The 18904-nt window shown below is 40.4% G+C and overlaps 1 protein-coding gene across 2 annotated transcripts in view; it reads right to left on the bottom strand.

The window, feature by feature from the left end:
* Positions 1-14434, bottom strand: part of far1 (fatty acyl CoA reductase 1) — a 28507-nt gene extending 14073 nt beyond the window's left edge. The window contains exons 1-4 of one of the 2 annotated variants that reach the window (XM_084936310.1): positions 14293-14434; positions 2575-2676; positions 1505-1621; positions 688-863 (exon numbers count right to left, since the gene is read on the bottom strand). In XM_084936310.1, the coding sequence (XP_084792436.1) occupies positions 688-863; positions 1505-1621; positions 2575-2646 (365 nt within the window). In that variant the 5' untranslated portion in view covers positions 2647-2676; positions 14293-14434. The remainder of the gene's footprint in view (positions 1-687; positions 864-1504; positions 1622-2574; positions 2677-14292) is intronic. The other variant, XM_084936309.1, reaches the window with a different exon arrangement.
* Between the last annotated feature and the right edge of the window lie 4470 nt (positions 14435-18904).

Raw genomic sequence — 18904 nt, forward strand, 5'->3', positions numbered from 1 at the left:
CATAAGGTTCACATATCTGTCATCGCAAAACACAGAAGTATAATTTAAGCTTCCACAAACAAAAGTTTCTTATCAAATGTTTACCTGGACTCCTAGTCTGACTCAAAATCGACACTACGCTGATGTGCACAATTTCCTGCTTGCACACTGCCCGAAAACTTTTAACATGAACACAAATGTCCACAATACTAATTATAAACAGCATCCAATTCCACCCATTTAGCACAAATAATTTCCTCCAAGCATAATGTACCATCTCCAAAAGGCTGCAAGAGTTAAATCTCAAAGCAGCTCCAGGCGTGCTCTTTGCATGCCGGGTCAGGTGTCATCAGTCTCTGTGTGGTTCAAAACAACAGTGGGCAGTCCGTCAACATTGCTGTTTTTTTCTCGTGCCGCGCCAAGCAAACACTGACTCCATCACCATTCATTTGAATAAATAACAGCTATTTTAAAAAAAGTCAGTAGATCGCACGCACTAAGGTGCTGCCCTTTACCAGGCTCACAGAATTTAATAAGAAGAAACTAAGCTTTTAGGAGAAGCTAAAAGCAGCAAGTTTTAGGCAAAGAACGAAGGAAGGTGCAAGGTCAGAATATAAATGAGCAAAGCTACAATCAGGAGCCCCAAACATAAGACCATACAGCTTAAAACTAATATAGAAATTTAAAAAGAGGAAAAAAATAACTCACTTGAGTGGCTCACTAAAGCGGACAGTGGCAGCACAGTGGAAGACGATGTCAATGTTTTCAGCAAGGATGCTCTGGTCCGCTTTACTCAGATTCAGCTCCGGTTGTGTGAGGTCAGAGTTCACTGCAATGATCTTCTCTGCAAAGTCCGGCTGATCTTGTTGCAATTTTTCAAACAGCTAAAATAGTGAAAAAAAGAAGACCATAACAGAATACAGGGACAAAAGCCGGTGACGGTCATGCTGTAGAAGACGCCTTTCTTTTTTTGACCTAGTCACAATTTAGGATGAAGACTCGTCACTCCTCATACCAGCCTGTTTTTCCTTGTTTTTAAACATTGCATTTGGCATCAAACTGGAAAACTGTTCCCAAAGAATGTGGTAGTATCACGGTGTGGGGGGTTTCTGCACAATCTTTATCAGATGCTGCTTCACCAACATTTTGCTGCTTGTCACTCTGCAAAATTGGCTGAAACTGAAATAATGAAACTGCGATCCCAGATCCTGATCTGAACCCCACTGAGAGTCTGAAGATGACGAGGACAAATTTTGGCACACGCAAACCACTACAGTCTCCAAACTGTGGAAGTGATGAAGTAAGAGGGGAGAAAAAGACCAAACTAAAGCAAAATGAGAAACTGCTGGACTTTTGCAAAAGTGCAAAGGCAGTCCATCCAGAGGGTGTTCGTTGTCGATGGAAGCAGTGGCAAAAATATGCAGTATAACATTTCTGTGCGCCATTTTCGTTCCATCCGCCAGCTACAGAAGAGCCTCAAAACCATTCATCACATCACACCATCCTCTCTTTGCCCATTACTCACCTTGCTGTTGATGATTTCAGAGATGCGGGCTTTAGGGCTTTGACCAGCTTTCGATCTGACCAGCACATAGACTGATCTGACTTCTGGACAGGACCTCAGCAGCTTCTCCAGCAGCACCTTCAATAACAAGCAAGCAAAATGACTCAGTTTGGACTGAGATTGTTACAACTGGTCAGTCCTGCTAAATCTTCACAAAAGACAAACTCTGATACAGAAGAAAAACGTTTTTTGGCTTCTCTCTTGTTTCAAAGAGGTTGCATATTTTATTAGGCAAAGACTTTGCACAAGAGTCCTCCTTATACAACTCCCACTTATGTGCGCTTGGTACTGGCACAAGGAGTACACTAGCTTGTGAACACAGTGAGGCTGACTTCGTGTCCCATCCCCATCTCAAACAAACCAAAAAACTCAAACACTGTATATCATTCCAATCAACTACTAATGTACAACATTTTTATTAACCATATAAAACAGTGATAATGAAAAAGATCACATTCGAAAACGCTGAAAGATGTTTGAAGTTGGAACTTGAGATTTGCAATGCATTATGGGTTGAGTAATCATTTTCCTCTTGCCAAAAATTAGTTCTGTACACATTCTTGCACTTTTGCTTTCTTCCGGTTCCCTTTATTTTGAGGACCCAAATCAAATATTTTTGACTCACAGCTGCTCGGCTTGGTTTGACGCTTAAATCTTTTATATAAAAGTTGCGATGCGTCACTGGAGGAAATGAATGAGAAACTCACTTCTGGAACCAGAGCCTTTTAAAATGAGTGGTCACTGCTGAGCTCTATATTGCAAAATAATAGCTGACAATAGAATTCGATGTGTTTGCAGCATCACAAAACTGCAACACTGCAGTTCACTGGATGGTTGCAGTTGTGCAGAGACGTTCCAGCTGATGGAGAGTCATCGTGTGTGCCACTTCACTTTAACATACAACTCAAGTCAAGTGTGTGTAACATGCTTCAGACTGGAAACTCTCCAGATAGCCACTTTAAAGATTACCAAAGTTCATATTGCTGGGCTCAGTCCTGCAGGCTGCTAGATGATGAAAACCACAACTGTACCTTGCCCATGAAGCCGGTTGCTCCAGAGATAAGCACGTTTTTTCCTGCATAGTATTCTGGGATGTTCACCATGATGTCTGCAGTCTCTCAATACCACACGACCTGCACAGACATGATAGGAAAAAAGATGAAAATAAAAATAAAGCCGTGTTACAAGGACAGTGAAGTCCTACACAGACTCACATTTGAGGAACTTCAAGGTTGCCAAACCTGTTTTGTGCAAAATTTTAATCAGCCTGTAACATCCGCTTCATTCTGAAAACACACCACACCAGGAAATGCTGCAAACATGCAAGTCATTCTGCACTTTAAAATCGAACTTTATTTTAAAGTCTCCAACATAGCAATGTGTAAAGCTTTTAAACATGCCTGTGCTTTTCTAAACTGGTTTGAAGTAGGTTTAGCTGGAGAAAGGCAGCTGTAACTGAACCAGTCTGTATCCACAGCTTGACTGGGAGGGTTTCCCAGTTATTTTAGTATGTTTTGATTATTTAATGCTAAAAATAAGAACATGGTGGCTTCATCAATTATGCAACTCTTTAAAGTAGAGACCAATTAAATGGTTTGCTTACTATAAATCAAAAGGAAGTAGTTGGACCTGGACAATTTTATATATTAGGAAAACAAAAGTCCAAAGCGCACAACTTTGCTGTCCTTGAAAGACCTCCAAATATGCAAATATAACTTTAACAAGCTGAATAATTTCCATGAAGTATAGGAACAGTATTGTTTATTTTTAGAATAGTGCTGTAATACCACTAACGAGGATTTCCCCAAGAACATAATGGTTCACAGTGAGTTTCTGACAAAATAATGAATTGATAACGGCATGTTATTTTATGTATTTACTCATTTTTAAATGCACCAAATTATTAAATGATAATCCAAATATGAAACAAGTGTTCTGTGGCTTGGCTTATAAAACACAAACGCACACAAAATCAAATCAGCTGTCGATTGCAGCTCTAAACCCAAGTCTGCAAACACTGCAGTAGACAAAGCACTTTGATGTGTGTCAACTTTATCAGTCGCATTATTGGCTTTTATGAAGAATGACACCATCCAGCTGATAACTGGCCACTAGGATAGATATTTCACATAATCATTAACGCAGGTGGTTTTCTCCCGTCGGCTGACTGGAGCCGATTATTGTACGGCAGTTACAGAAATCCAAATCCTTCTCCAGTTTTACTATTAGGGTGTTGTACTGCTAGAACTTTATACTGTGCAGCGTGTCTGAAAGTGGCTTTCAGAACAAACTGCATTGTTGTGAATATAATTCATATGATTTGATTTATTATGAAGCATTTTTAATTTGTGTGCATCAGTCTGCCCGTGTGATAACACACAGTAGCTGGCTTTAAATGAGATCAGAAGGTCAACACCGCAAGCTTCCCTAATTTCCAGTGGGAAAATGATATATCGAGAGTGATGATAGGTCCATTCAACCAATAAACACACAGAATATAAGAAACTAATGTTTGGAAAGCTATTAAGATTTTCTATTAGACTTATATATACTCTAAGCCATTCATCCATCCTTTATACAGGAATAACAACCATGCAAATCGTTATCATGGTCTGCTCGTACTGACTTTATCCTTTCCTCTGAGCAGTTTCCGCCAGATCCAGAGTTATTTCTTTGCATTAAATGGCTTTCTAAAATTATTACAAAAATCCACATAATCTGAATCTTAATCTGAAACCTGCAGTTTATATTTGCAGCCATCTCAGGTTGTGTAGCCACTGTAGATTAAAGTGTATAAAGTTTAAAAAAAAAAAAACAAGGGGGTAAACTAAGATTCCATGTTAGCTATCCAGCTCTTTTGTTCACATTGACAGTGCTAAAGGGCGATTCCGTGGTCATTCATGTTTGCATTTTGGCGCTATCGCCACTAGGGATGGGTATCGTTTAGGTTTTATCCGATACCAGTACCAAACCGGTACTTTTGAAACTGTGCTGGTGCTTAAACGGTGCTCGAACCGGTGCTTAAAGAATGGAGAACACAAAATTGGTCCAAAAACCATGTTCAGCTGTTTTTTGTAAAAAGATAACAACGTTAGCCTTTTCTGCAGCTATAGGGGATTTATGGCATCACTCCTGGCTGGAAGCAGTGCTTAATCAATGGAAAAAACAAACTTTGTCCAAAAACCTCTCATGTTTAGCCGTTTTACACTTTTTCTTTGGTCATTTTAGCCTTTTTGGCCAGGGTGAAGGGAGTATCTGCCATCAAACAAGAAGACAGCCGCATGTAACTACGACGGTGTTTGCTAGTTCACCTTACGTGCATTAATGTAATAACGTGGTTAGCCTACTCAACGTAAATTACACACGAACAACATTAAGCTACTCACGCAGAGAAGAACGGCTGCTGCTGCCATCATCATCAGTCATCATTTCTGCTACACTGGCAGGACTAGGGGACAGGACTCTCCTCTTCGGGTTTTTGGGGGATGTTGCTAACTCCGGGTCCGATAATAGGCAACCCACCCGCAGTAGATGTGCACGGTGTGAGGTCTCACAGCAAGCTATCAAATACGGCGCATTTCTCGGCTTTTAACAAAATGCTATACGTCGCTAGGTGTTTCATCAGATTCGAGGTGTTACCTCCTTTGCACAGTATCACCTTAAAGCACTTGTTGCAGGCTGCTGAGTTTGCATATTTTGCTGTGAAGTACAGCCAGACTTTGACCGCTTCGGGCATTTTTAATCTGTAGCTCTGCTCTAAAAGAATGTACGTACCTGGGCCCGCCTACTACGCTCGCAAAGGTAAAATGATTGGCTGGAATCCAAATTGTATGACATTTCAGGAAAAAAAAAAAAAAAAAAAAAAAAAAAAGCACCGAAATAAAGCACCGAAATGTGCGCTGCTTTTCGGTCTGGTTACTACAGTTTATGATACCGGTACCAATCCCTAATCGCCACACACGTAGTTACAGTTAAACTGGTTATTCAGGTTTGCACTGTCAGACTAGGACGGGGGTGGGCAACATCCTCCTCTATCTCTGTGTTGCCCGAGGAGAAAGTGTAGCTCTACACTCTCCTATCTTAGTTTCCTTTCAGTTGTTATATAAAAGGGCTAAATTATACTCCAAGCATCTGGTAAACATTACAGATCGCTTTACATGAGGCTCATTTCTAAACCAGATGGCTGGTTGCTTGCGAAAACAGCACATCACGACATGCAGCATAAACTGATTTAGTACTTGAAAACTAGACACCAAGTCAAGGGCTACATTGACACCTTATTTTCATTGTCAGCTGGTGGAAAAATCCTGGTGGGCACAACGCTCACTGAATGCAAAGAGCCACTGCCACCAGCCTGAAGACTTAAACTGTCAGTGAATTCTGCTGCGATGCAGAGCAATAGCTCATACACAGCAGATGATTAAAAATATCAAACAAACATTAACTCTGCACGCTGATTGCATAACTTTTGCTAACACTGTACTGCAGCTGTTTGGGCTCTGGAGCTCATATGGACTGATGTGAGGAACAACTCCCCAGGTCCCACTGCTGTAGACGCTCTGTGGATCCCTGGCCAGTGCTGCAGATGCACAGTTTGCTGCATCACATCTTGTGCCAAGTGCCAAGCTCCAGCTGTACATCTGTCTGATCCCTGCTGCAACTAGGACCAAGTTTCACTGTGTGAGCGCAGAACAGCACTCACACCAGAGAGAGATTATAAAAGATCTTTATTATAAATATCTATATTATAAAGACAGATATTTTAGTCTGATATAGCTTGTGGGTTATACTGGGCCGGAGACTGACCTTATTAAAAACATCACACAATGCCCATAATGTGACTGGCCTCTAAACTCAACTGAAAGGGGAGGGAAAGACTAGCTTAGACTAAACGCTGACAGGAAGCATGGTTCAAAAACTAGTTCTGTCAGGACCAATTTGGTCAAAAGTATTGTTACTGCATCTGCAATCATTTCTATAGCATGGTATTGCTCTGACCCCAAGTGATAAGTGGAAAGCTGAAAGGGGCATTCACACCATGTAACGTCCATGAAATTCAGCAGCTTGAAGCGATAACAGGGAAAATAAGTTTTAATAACAGTAAAATAATACAAAAAAAACAAACAAACTAGGATATAGACATGCAAGAATAAGAAATTTATCCGTATACGTTATTAGTAAGGAAAACTGTACAGAATATTAAAAATGCCACATTGAAAGGACCACTAATGGGAGTAAATGACAACACTATTTGACATGAACCGAGCTTTATTATCTATTGTAGTGACCAACTGTCAGGGTAAGGCAAGCGGGAGCACATTAAGTCAGAAATAGCATGAAATGGAGAAGCTGGGGAAATTTGCCAACGGGATACACAAAAGGGTCTCAGCTGAGCCATCAGCTGACGGAGGCTGATTCTAACATCAGCCTATCAGGACTGTGTGAACTCCATGAACTTTCAGAACCAAGGTTAAATTAAATTTTCGGTTTCAATATGGAAAATTGAAGCTGCTTGTAACTTATCTTCTATTCAGCAAAACCAAACATCAGGTGTAGTTTATTAAACCTTTAGTCTGCACTCTAGACTATTCTCCCACAGTCTCAAACTCTACGTAAGATTTTATTGATAAGGTTATCCGATCATTCCCATGATGAATCTTACGATACTGAAAACACAAGCAGAAGAGGCACCGTCGCTTTGTGCGCGTTTCTGTCATTTATCTACTTTTAGGATCCGTCTTCTTTCTGAGCTGATCTGCAAGGTTCCAAATATGCAAGTGTGCTGTGTTTCTCAAAGGGTTCCCACACTTGCTGAGCAGTTTAACAATTTGCACAAACTTCAGTTTACACATCAATATTAAGAAAAAAAAAATAGATTGAACATGCTAAAGTTTGAAGGAAGAAAACCAAAACAAAAAACACGCACAAAAGCTGTCAATGCATGAGGTCATTTGGGGAGGAAGTTGGGCTCGAGAGGCTGGAGCATGTGCACGACCCGAGGTTCACAATGTCCGTGACACACCTAAATCCACTGGCAGTAAAAGTGGATGACACAAATGTGAAGCTATTTGACCGGCCAGCTACTGTTGTCATCTTTCACTTGTTGCTGACAGTAGTTGGCTTACCCCACAAAGCTAAGTCTGCCTTTTGAAGAAAACGAGCACCAGAACGTCAAGTTATTTAAAATGGTCACAGAACAGCCAACTGCTGGCTTCCCACACCAGATTTCTTTTTTCCGTTTTGGAGAGGGTCAAAGTATCAAGTATCTGCATCAAGTAAAGAACACACATATCTGTGAGAGGATTATTTTGGATCAAAAGAGCAGAGGTAATGGGGACAACATAACTGCAGGTGTCCAGCAGAACAAACTCGTCAAACTCACACTGCAGAGCAACTTCGAAAACAGCAGTGTCACAGCTAAACTAAGGAGGACGTACATATGCTTAAACTGGATTATCATATGAATTAAACTGTGTGGAAAATGTATTACATAACACTAAGATGGGTCAAACCAGTGGCCAGAAAAACAAAGTACCAGCTAAAGAACAGGAGCCAACAGGATCAGTGTTCAATCATGCAAAGGTTATACAGGCCACAGAGTTTAGAAAGTCAGGAGGTGTGTCACCCTACTCATCCTGTCATTTAAACTGCAAACATGCAAGACAATCATTCACATCACGCTGCTGTGTTATGGTGCTTTAATAACCAAGACTACCCCAGCCAGAACAACAAGCCAGCTGTATTAAACCCCCAGGTGCCTTCTGCAAGCATTTATTAATTCTGCTGTAGCTGTAGATTTGCCCCGTTTGTGTCTGTGTGTGCGAATAACCATCCTTCTAGTTTTGCTTGCTTTGTGTTTAGGGCCCTTGAAGGATCTGCAACATAAAAACTAAAGAGTGTTTAAGTGCCTGAAGCCAGTTGAGTGTGGCCACAAGACAGGAAGTGTGTGGCCTCCTTTAAAAACCACCGCTTAGGAGTCATACCAAAAAGGATACAAGCACACAAGTCGGACAAAAAAAAAAAAAAAAAAAAAAAAAAAAGTAATGCACCAAAAATCGGGGTTGTAAAACCAAGTGATTTTACAAACCAGTAAATGTGGAATAGCCCACATTTAACTGTAAATGGTCAATGCAAAGCACCTCCTGAAAGATGAGCACAAATGACCATGCTGATCATTGAATCGATCACTCATGTAGTGCAATCTGCAGCTAGTTACTGCACTCACTGATTCACTACATGCCTAAATTATCATTCGAATTTAGCAGTATATCCAGCAGCCAGTTTTTGTATACATTTTGCATGGTAGCCGACAGTTTGTAGGAGGGAGGGGGGGGAAAAAAAATAAATAAATAAAAAAAATAAATAAAAGGGGGGGTTATTAAAAATGTTTATGTCGAAGTCTGACCTTCAAAGCACCTTCAAACTCTAAAGTCAACCAGCACAGACTAACCACTCAAAGCAGCAGTTGGCAAAGAAGTCGATTGTTGAGTGTGGTGGAGTGTAGCTTCACTTCCTCGTGAAACATAACCTGACAGCCGGTAAAACAGGTCATTGTGTGGGGTTTTCTCACCAATGCTGGTGACGCCAACACTTTGAAGAGTTTCATATTACAAAGTAAGGTGACTGTTGTTTTGGTGCTATACAAATAAAACTAAATAGAACATGTTCTATATGCCACATAAATATAAAACAATGATTCTTGTAAGTGGCTTAAGTCCTTGCTGCTACTAATAGGTCCTGTCTGCTTGGGGGCATGCCTGCTACCGTCCACCGCAAGTAAAGGGCAAACCACACAGGCCTAGGGACTGCTCAGTGACCACCTGCCAGTGGTTGTCTCAGTTTCTGGTTTGCTTTGCACTTTCGTAAGTGTTTTCAGAAGAGTCAGAATCAACAATCACAAGGTTTATGGTGCTCTTTGTGAGCGATTCCACCTAGCATTAGACACCAACCTCCAGCAACCACTCCCCAAGCGGTTGAGGAGTAATTGAGGTGTAATTTTACAGTCACTTTTTGGCATCCAACCTGTTGGTTTCTCAAAAATAAAGATGCAAATCCCCATCCACTATACTAAAACTGTCATTTTTTTTTTTTTTTAATTTTCATTTTTAGTTCACCCAGCTCTATTGAAAAAACATTATCAAAGTGGCAGTATAGATTGATAGACCAAAATATAGACAAACAAATACCAGCATGTGCCCACTTATAAATGGTATTTATAAGAATTATAACCCCACCAGAGCCTACCTGGAAGCACTGCATGCCTCTTTTGGCCAATATATCCAGGGTTGGAGGAGGACAAACTCTTTTGGCTAATAGCAAGAATTGCTGTGAAGCTGCTTCACAGGCAGGAATCTAGTAATGCTCATGTTTCCTTGTGTTGCCTGGTCTATGATTATAGAGATGAGATAATTGAGAAAAAACAAACAAGATGTGATTGTGAAGAAAAACGGGAGTGCAGGGGAGAGAGGGGAGGCATGTCTCTTAGCCTGACCAAAAAACAAACAAACAAAAAAGGATCATGCATGCATTAACCCCTTTAAAGCTGCAGAGAAAGTGTGCACATCACAGGAAAAAAAAGAAAAAAAAAAGACCCTGGAACAAAAGACTGCAAAAGCTTTCTCTCCCCAAACATATCTAGCATCCCCACATACAGCTGCCCTTGAAAACTCATCAGCCTACACTGAAATACTCCCTCAAATCGTGTGTCTTCATGTGAATGAACAGAACGCTCTGTCCCTAGCTGTAGCCTTGCAGGGCCTGCTAAGGCGTTTGATCAAGTGTTTGTGAAAGAGCTACTGAAGCCTACAGGCAGGCAGGCAGACAGCAAGTTGATCCCTGATGCTTCACTCTAAATAATTGATCAAATGCATTATAATGCCCCAACTGGGCACCTGTGGCTGAGGTTTAATTGTTTACAGACAGAGGAAGTCTAAGCTTTTGACAAATGCTCTCAGAGGAACAATCCAAACCTGACTGATGTGAAACCCCACCTAATACCAAACAAGTGGGAGAGTGAGATCTTTGAATTAAATGATAAAGCGTTACAGACACTGAAATGTATATATTCACAACACTAATCTAACCAAATTCAAAGATATTAGAGATGATCATAATAAAAATGTCATGATATGAAATGGTAATTCACTTTGTTCATGCTTGAATCCTTAAAGATCCTTACTTTAAATTTAATGAGAAAATCCTTTAGTGTTGCGATGGTTAGCTAACAAATAAACGCTATAGTTTAATACGTTTCACACGTTCGATCGTGCTTTTATTGAAAGTGTGTTGACTGTATTATCTTTGGGTTTGTAACAGCCTCTGAGGCACAGAAAAAGGCAATTAAAAAGATGGTAACAATAGCTGGTAGGTTGTTGGGAATTGGATTACCAAGCTTGAAAAGCATTTATACAGCAGCAAGGCAAATGAGTGATGGGAGGCTTAATCCTCAGGCCATCAAATTTCTTAACAAATGAAACACGTAATTTGTCCAATTGGGTCTGGTTAAAATTATCCATGCAATGCAATGATAGTCAAAGTATTTGTATATTGTGCGATTTCTGTCTTATGTTGATGTGATGCAATCAAATATCCAGACGAGGACAGATCTACCTACATTACACTGGGCTTAAGTTATTAAGTTTTGCTTTAGGATGCTGTAATGCAAGTCTGTGGCAACTACAAAACTTAACTGGTACAAAGAGAAGACAACACTTTGCTCCCGTTTAAGCTCAGCTGCACTGGTAAAGTTAAAAATTGTGTTTTCACAGCTCTCTGTGCATCAGACTATATAGCACTTATATTACAAGTCTGATAACTTTATATTATGACTAAAGGTCACTGAGGTAATCACCCAAAGAGTCCTTTGTGTGGAATTTTTCATATATTTGTTCTCCTTTTGTAATGTTAACATTTTCTTTGTAATTTATTCATTAAATTCTGATTAGAGATTCTCTTTTTCCATTTCAGTTGCACTTGATTTCCCTGTAACTGTTCTATTTACCACATTTTATGTAGATTTTGGCATTCAATTTTGTTTCACATGCTTAAACGTTAATACATTTGTTTCAAACGGAAAGCACTTTCAGTTAGCTCTCATTTTTGAATGTGCTAAATAAAATTTAGAGTAATACATTTAAATTCATTCAATTGAATTCATTTATATAACACCAAATAACAGCAAGAGTTGCCTCAAGGCACTTTATATTGTAAGGTAGTTCCACCAATAATACAGATAAAACCCCAACCATCACAAGATCACCTACGAGCAAGCACTTGGCAACAGGGGGAAGGAAGAATTCCCCTTTAACAGGAAGAAACCTCCAGCAGAACCAGGCTCAGGGGGTGGGGTGGGGCATCTATTGTGACTGGTTAGTGGTGAGGGGAGGAAGACAGAACAAAAGTCACACTGTAGAAGAGAGCCAGAGAATAATAACTAATGATTAAATACAGTGTGGCGTATAAACACTGTGGCGTATAAACACTGTGAGCAAAAAGATGCAAATTAAAGAAAAGAAAGTGCATCATGGGAAGCCCCCAGAGGCCTAAGCCTTCTGCAGCTTATCTAAGGGACGGTCATCTGATCCAGCCCTATGATCTTTCTCAAAAAAGGAAAGTTATAAAGCTAATCTTAAAAACAGAGAGGGTTTCTGAATGGCCTGAAAGCTGATGCTCCCTCTTCTTTAAAGTAGTAATGAGTGAAGACTTAAGTAGGATACTTCCCCACACTAAAGACAGAATCATAAACTGATGCAAAAAGCACCAAAACAAACACGCATCTCATGCACAAAACATCTTCGGTGAGGACCCCCCGGAGTCTCCAGGCTTAAGCGAAACCTGGACACATGCAATTCATAGCCTGGTGTTTGCAGAAGACAACTGAAATCTCAAAAACAGTATCTCAGGCCAGTGTGACGACAACAACTGTAATCCTGTGCGTACATTTTTAAAGCCCTTTACAACATCTTGAAAGCACAAGTTTAACGGCCGCAGGTCCAGTCTTCCGATTAGTTAACTGGTTTGTGTGTTTGCATTTCTGACTGCATGTTTTTACACTTGAATTTGGACAACTGGGGTTAACATCGTTTTATTACATGGACAACATTTCTGGTGCTCCTTGGCAGTGCATTTTTCCTTAGCTAGCCAACAAATGAGCAACCACAAACAAACAAAAAAAGAGGATAGCTGGCTTTCCCTTTTGAAAAAGAGAAGTAAAACAAAGGCAAGTAAAGATTTAGCAGAAGTTTGTTTGCTAACAAACGTACTTGATTTTATGATGTTGCACAAGTTATCTTGCAAGAGGATGAGATTGCAGAGATGCTGAATGAAGCTTGACTGATAGAAACCCATTTTGTTTTTTCCATCTGACTTTTTGATTGTGTAGTAGCATCAACATCTCCAACTGACACCATCCTGGTCCCGTTTTTAAATGAAGATTCTACTACATGTGCTTAATTGCAACTTTCAGTGATTTATACTGAACACAGATGTTGCGATAAAGAGGTCTGCCTTGCCATTTTGTTGCTGCTAGGCAGGTTTTTTTAAGAATATGTTCGTAGAGGTAGTGCAACTACCAGGGGGAGAAAAAATAAATAAATAAAAAAATCATGAATCACTCGCTCGCTCTCTGGGGAGGCCAACAAGCATGCGTTGACTTCAAGTCCTGCAGGTGCAAATGCCAACAACGTGCTTATTCCAGTCAGAATCAACTTCCTGCCTGTAATTGTTGACAAAGCCTGGCCATCTATGTACTTGTATTGCAGGTTAACTTAGTTTGAAACAAAGTATGCCAACCAAGTGGGAACAGAGCCAAATCCTAGAGCACTTGATAAACATTTTACACGTGTGTGTGTGTGTGTGTGTGTGTGTGTGTGTGTGTGTGTGTGTGTGTTAATTATTGAGAGACAAACCTCTTCTGAAAGTTTATATTTGTAGGAGACCTCAGAAATATCTCTGAGGGGAAAAAAATTCAATAAACCCTCTGATGATTGCAACAATTCCATTTTCTTTCAGTCAGCATGTCACCATAATCATCGTGATGAAGTAATTCTTTGAGATTTTACCAAAGCCAGTGTGTGTAATTAGAAAAAGCGTGAAAGAGGAGGGGGGAATAAAAAAAAAAAAAAAAAAAAAAGCCAGACTCCATTAGGTAGAGTGAGCAGTGAAGCCCGTGATTCTCATTACACACAGCTGCCTCAAATCATTATCACGGTCACCACTCACTCTACATTTGCACAGTAGGCGACGATTAAACCGACCACGCAGACTAATGTTTGGCTATGACTGCCTTTAATGTGATTAGTAGCAGAATCTGCGAGGAAATTAGAAGGTGTGCGCCTCAGCTAGAGCCTCGCCACAAATTAAGAGTCTCCTGTGCTGCTGAAGTAGTTCCCCCTTCCTCGTTTAAGTAGTAAAAACGAGGAAGAGTGGCCACCCCACAAGAAATGCTGCAAGAGTTTCGCGGTGGCTGGCTGCCACGTTTGTGCGCGATGTGCGTGAAATGCCAGCAGAGTCGCATCTGGTCCTTATATCTGCGTAATTTGTTGGAGACGCGCTACAGAAGCCTTGAGCCACCCCTCCCTTCTCTGTGTCGCATCTCTGCCTACACGTTGACAGCCTGTCGCACGGGCACTTGAAGCTCTGAAACCCCGCTTACAGTTACAGGAGCACGAGCACACACATACATACACGGGCAGAGACGCACACAGGGGCGCGCGCGTGTCTCCACAAGGCGATTTGAAGCGTGTACGTACCAGAAATGTCGGCGCTTTTCCTCCCGGCGTGAAAACTTAGGAGAGAGTGTTGAAGTGAGGCGGGAAGCGAAAAGTAGCGAGTACCGCTACGAAAGACTGAGTGGAGCCCCAGCAGGAAGCCAGCGGAATAAATGAACCCCGTGACGTCAGGGACAGCGGTCTCGCGCACAGATAGGAAGAAGATGAGGTCTCACTCTTACCTGTTTCACCTACTCGACCTACGGAGACACGAAAAGACTTTCGACTGAGACTTTTCTCCTAATTATGCCTATCGTTTAATTATGAGACAGAGGTCATTATTACCTGAAGCAAAACCTGCAAGGCTTTCTAAGCCTTAAATCATCAATTTATTAGGACATCACGTTCACAGTAACACTTTCGTAGAAACTGGAAGTATCCTCGTGGTACGTTAGATGAAGAAAAATGGCAGTAGCTATGACTAAATAAGGTTTCTGTGCAAAACCTTTTGTTGTTTCAGCACCGTAGGTGTGAAACCACTTTATCAAATTTGCATCTTTAACATAGCAAAAGTGGGCGGAGTAAGCATCAAACAGTTCACCCTGAAAAGCATGGGCTGAGGAAAAGGAGACACAATCAGGTCATAACATTTGTGTAACTAGCGCATTTCTCAGGCATGGGCAGTTAATTTCCCCAAGGGGCCTCGTGAGAAACTGGGACTGTTGTGGAGGGCTGCATCAAAACACAGAGCCCAGTTCTGCTCATATTAATGTTATCCTCCTTACTATATGAGCTCATTGCTGAGGCCCTCCACAGCAGTCCTAGTTTCTCATCTGGCCCCTTGGGAAAATTAGTTCCTTGATAGAAACTGAAATATGATGTACTGCTGCAACAAAAGCGGCAAAAGTGTGCAATCATATTTCTATTTTTGGAAATGGGTTTTAATTGGTCCCATTCACTGAACCAGTGATGAGGTGGATAGGATGGTTTTAAAAGGATTAGATAATTTAAAAAAAAAAGTGGTATGTAGATGGGTGGTTCCCAGACTGCATACACTATAGTAGCTACATGTAGTTACATGTCTCCACTCTGGGTCACATGGCACACCTAACAAAGGCAGGTACTTTGAAAGGCCTCACATTGCCCAGTGAGGAAGGAAGCAGAGCCATTAAAAAGCCATGGAAGTTGTTCTAAAAGTGAGGAAAAGTAACATTATGCTGCCGTAGGCTGTCGATTTCATCGAGCCTCTTATTCTAATGTAAATGCAAAACTTACACCAGTGTATAAGTACACTGCTCAGAAAATTAAAAGAATGCTCTGAAAACACATCAGATCGCAACTGGATAAAGAAAAAAATTATTCCGCATATCTATACTGATATGTACTGGGTAATGTGATATGAATGAAAGGATACCACATCGTTTGATGGAAAAGAAAATGATCAGCCTATAAAGGGCTGAAATCAAAGAGAAAAAATGATGTGGCAGGCTAATCCATTTTGCCAAAATTTCATAGTAGCAGCTAAAAATGGTACTCAGTAGATTGTGTGTCCCCCAGGTGTTTGTATGCATGTGTGACAATGTCAGGGCATGCTTCTAATGAGACGATAGCTGATGTCCTGGGGATCCTCTCCCAGATCTGGACCAGCATCACTGAACTCTTGGACAGTCTGAGGTGCGACCTGGTGGGGTTGGATACTACGAAACATAATGTTCCAGAGTGTTCTGTTGGATTTAGGACAGGCGTCTGAGGGCCACTCAGTGGTAGTAATTCTTTCATCCTCCAGGACTTGTGTGTATACTCTGGACTGGATGGTGGTCTGTCTGATGTGCAGTGCAGGAGTCTGTACTGTCTCCATTCCTGTTCACCCTGTAAACCTCAGACTTTCAGTACAGCACCTGGTCATGCCAACTAACAAGATAATATTACAAAGTGTTGGAGTGCTTGGAAGTATTAGTGATGAGCATAAGAAAGAGTACAGAGCATTAGTAGGTAATTTGTGGAGTGGCCTGAAAGGAATCATCTGGTTATGTGTGTGAATAAGAACAGAAACGATGACTGACTTCAACAGGAAGAGGACAGCTCTATGACCCGTGTCTATCCTGAGACAGGATGCTTATGTAATGTTTGAGTACAAGCACTGGGGCCTCCACATTAACAACTGACTGAACTGCAACACCAACACAGATACTGTGTATTTCCTATGAAGCTGAGAGTCTTGTGTGTGTGCAGTAAAATTGAGATTTTCTATTAGTCATGTATGCAGAGTGCAGTGTTGCTGGAGCTGGTGACACTATGGGCTCTCATCTCTCTCTCTCTTCTCTCCTCTTAAAGCAGACAGTGTTCTGAAACTTTTAAAGCTCTGCAGAAAGACTTGAGAACTGTTGCGCAGCACCACTTAAAAAAATAGAAGAACGTATTACTCCTTGGAAGCACAATATGAAGAAAAGAGGGATGTCTTGAGACATTTGGACACTAACCTCTGTCATATGTAGTCATTGTTAAATAATACACCAATCATCAGATAGCTTTATATTTCTAAATATAAAAATTCGGTGAATCTGATCAAACAGATTTTAAGTAAAAGAGAAATGCAAACAAGTTTTGCAACTTTTCCCTAAACAAAATGTACAAAAATGGGCTGATATCAGACAGAGTAGCCATCTGATTACACTGACTTTGATACTTCGACCAAGGAAACAAGAAAGGAGGACGAAACAGTAAAATATGCCACTGTGATACCTGATTTTTGTGTTTTTCTTTTACATAAATAAATGTGCACTGTAAATGATTGCAGAGAAGGCACTAATCAGTGCACAAGGAAAACAAAAATCATCAGAATTCAGGAAATAAAGTGTTTGAAGGTCAAAGTTTCCTGGGGGAGGTCCAAAAGCTATGCTCATGCTTCCCTATTCTGCCTGCACGCTGCAGAGAAAACAGGTTAGCTTAGTTGTATCTACTGAAACCCAGAGCTAAACTAGCACTCTTACGCTGAAATAATACAAAATGGCCCCATGTTAAATTAACAAGGACATAATACTAGATCATCAGAAGCAAGAGACTGTGCTTTTGCTTAGCTGGGTGGACAAACTAGTTTAACAGAGACTTGTTTCATTCTGGATGAATACTGAAAGAGTAGTGTTCCTGAATTTACTAAAGCTCCAATATTACTCATAGACTACATTATTAAAGATATGCCTTGTATACTTATAGTACAAAAATTAGAAGCTAAATGTACAGAATCACAGGCAACAGGCTCCAGATGCAAGAGCAGGGCATGAGCAGTCCTAACGAAAGAGAAGGATCTGAAATTTTTTTTCCATACTTTACACAATATAAGCCAAGAATTTACAGAAAGGCTTACATCTGCAATATCCATATTCATGAAAGAATCAAAATCTAAGTAGAACATATGGGAGTCTGGTGTGTGTGTGTGGAGAGGTTTGGAGATATCACATTTATTTGTGGAATAACACGGGCTCTTAATGTGGAAATCAAAGAAAGAAAAAAAATCAGCATCAGTCCACGGTATGATCATGTGGGGATCAGCCTCTTCCTTAGCATTTTCCCAGTGTGGGTGGTTTGGTGGGTGCATGTGTGTGAAAGAGTGTTATGTGCTGCCAAACACAAAGCAGGCAACATTTCGCCCTCTAGTGTTCACGGCTGTACTTGGACTGGATTCCGACGCGCTAATAACTGAGTGCTGCTCAATGTAAAGTACATAGATAGATGTGAGAAAAGGTCACAAAGTATTAAGGTACTTGTGATTTTTTTTACTTAAATATTTGGATTCTCTTTGTATTACATAGTGTTATAGTGTAAACATATACAAAATATATTGCATAAATGCATGCATGTGCAATAAAACTAACAGGCCTAAAACCCCTGATTATTTTAACAAACATATAACCATTTACTTGTTTGATATCACTAAACAATATGTATACATCACACTTATTTACATATCTGAACGTGTATATCAAACACACACTGTTGTTGTATTCACATTTTGGCATGGTGATGCTGCTAATCCATTTTTATGCCACTGTCATTGCACAAAACAGGTGTTTCTCTGTTCTTTTGTGTTACACTGGTATCTCTCTTTTGAATACAATTACACAGTGCTTTATATTTGAATTTGCAACACATGTAGATGAGCTAAAGTTAGAGGGCGGGACAACAATTGGATCAAAGCAGGTATATCTTTAGTATCATATGTAGCAGCTTTTACTCTCTCTCTCTGTTATGACAAAAATCTGTAACCATAGAGCCAGTTTCATGTATGAGGGGACAGGGTTCAAGATGTGCTTGAAAATCATGTTCAGATCTTTTTAAATTACTGACTTCATACACTTAATTACTTTTGGATCAAATGGTGATTCCCCCTTGGAACTGTAGCTAATAAATCTTGAACAACAGTTACTTTTACTGGAAGTTAAGAACTAGGATGAAGTGATGACTTCAGAATTGAGCTATACACAGGCTTTCCGTGGCACCGACTCTTAGTTCAATTACTTTAGTTTCATAGAGATATTATCTTATTGTTAACTGTATTACTGTGCCAACGCAGTATATTGCTGCCAAACAGACCTATCAGATCTGCTGAGGTACGTGTCCCTGTAGCATGAAGCTACATTTCTGAGAAAGTGTATGC

Source organism: Perissodus microlepis, chromosome 7 (assembly GCF_051167445.1).
Source record: "Perissodus microlepis isolate ML-2025 ecotype Zambia chromosome 7, ASM5116744v1, whole genome shotgun sequence".
NCBI classification, from domain to species: Eukaryota; Metazoa; Chordata; class Actinopteri; order Cichliformes; family Cichlidae; genus Perissodus; species Perissodus microlepis.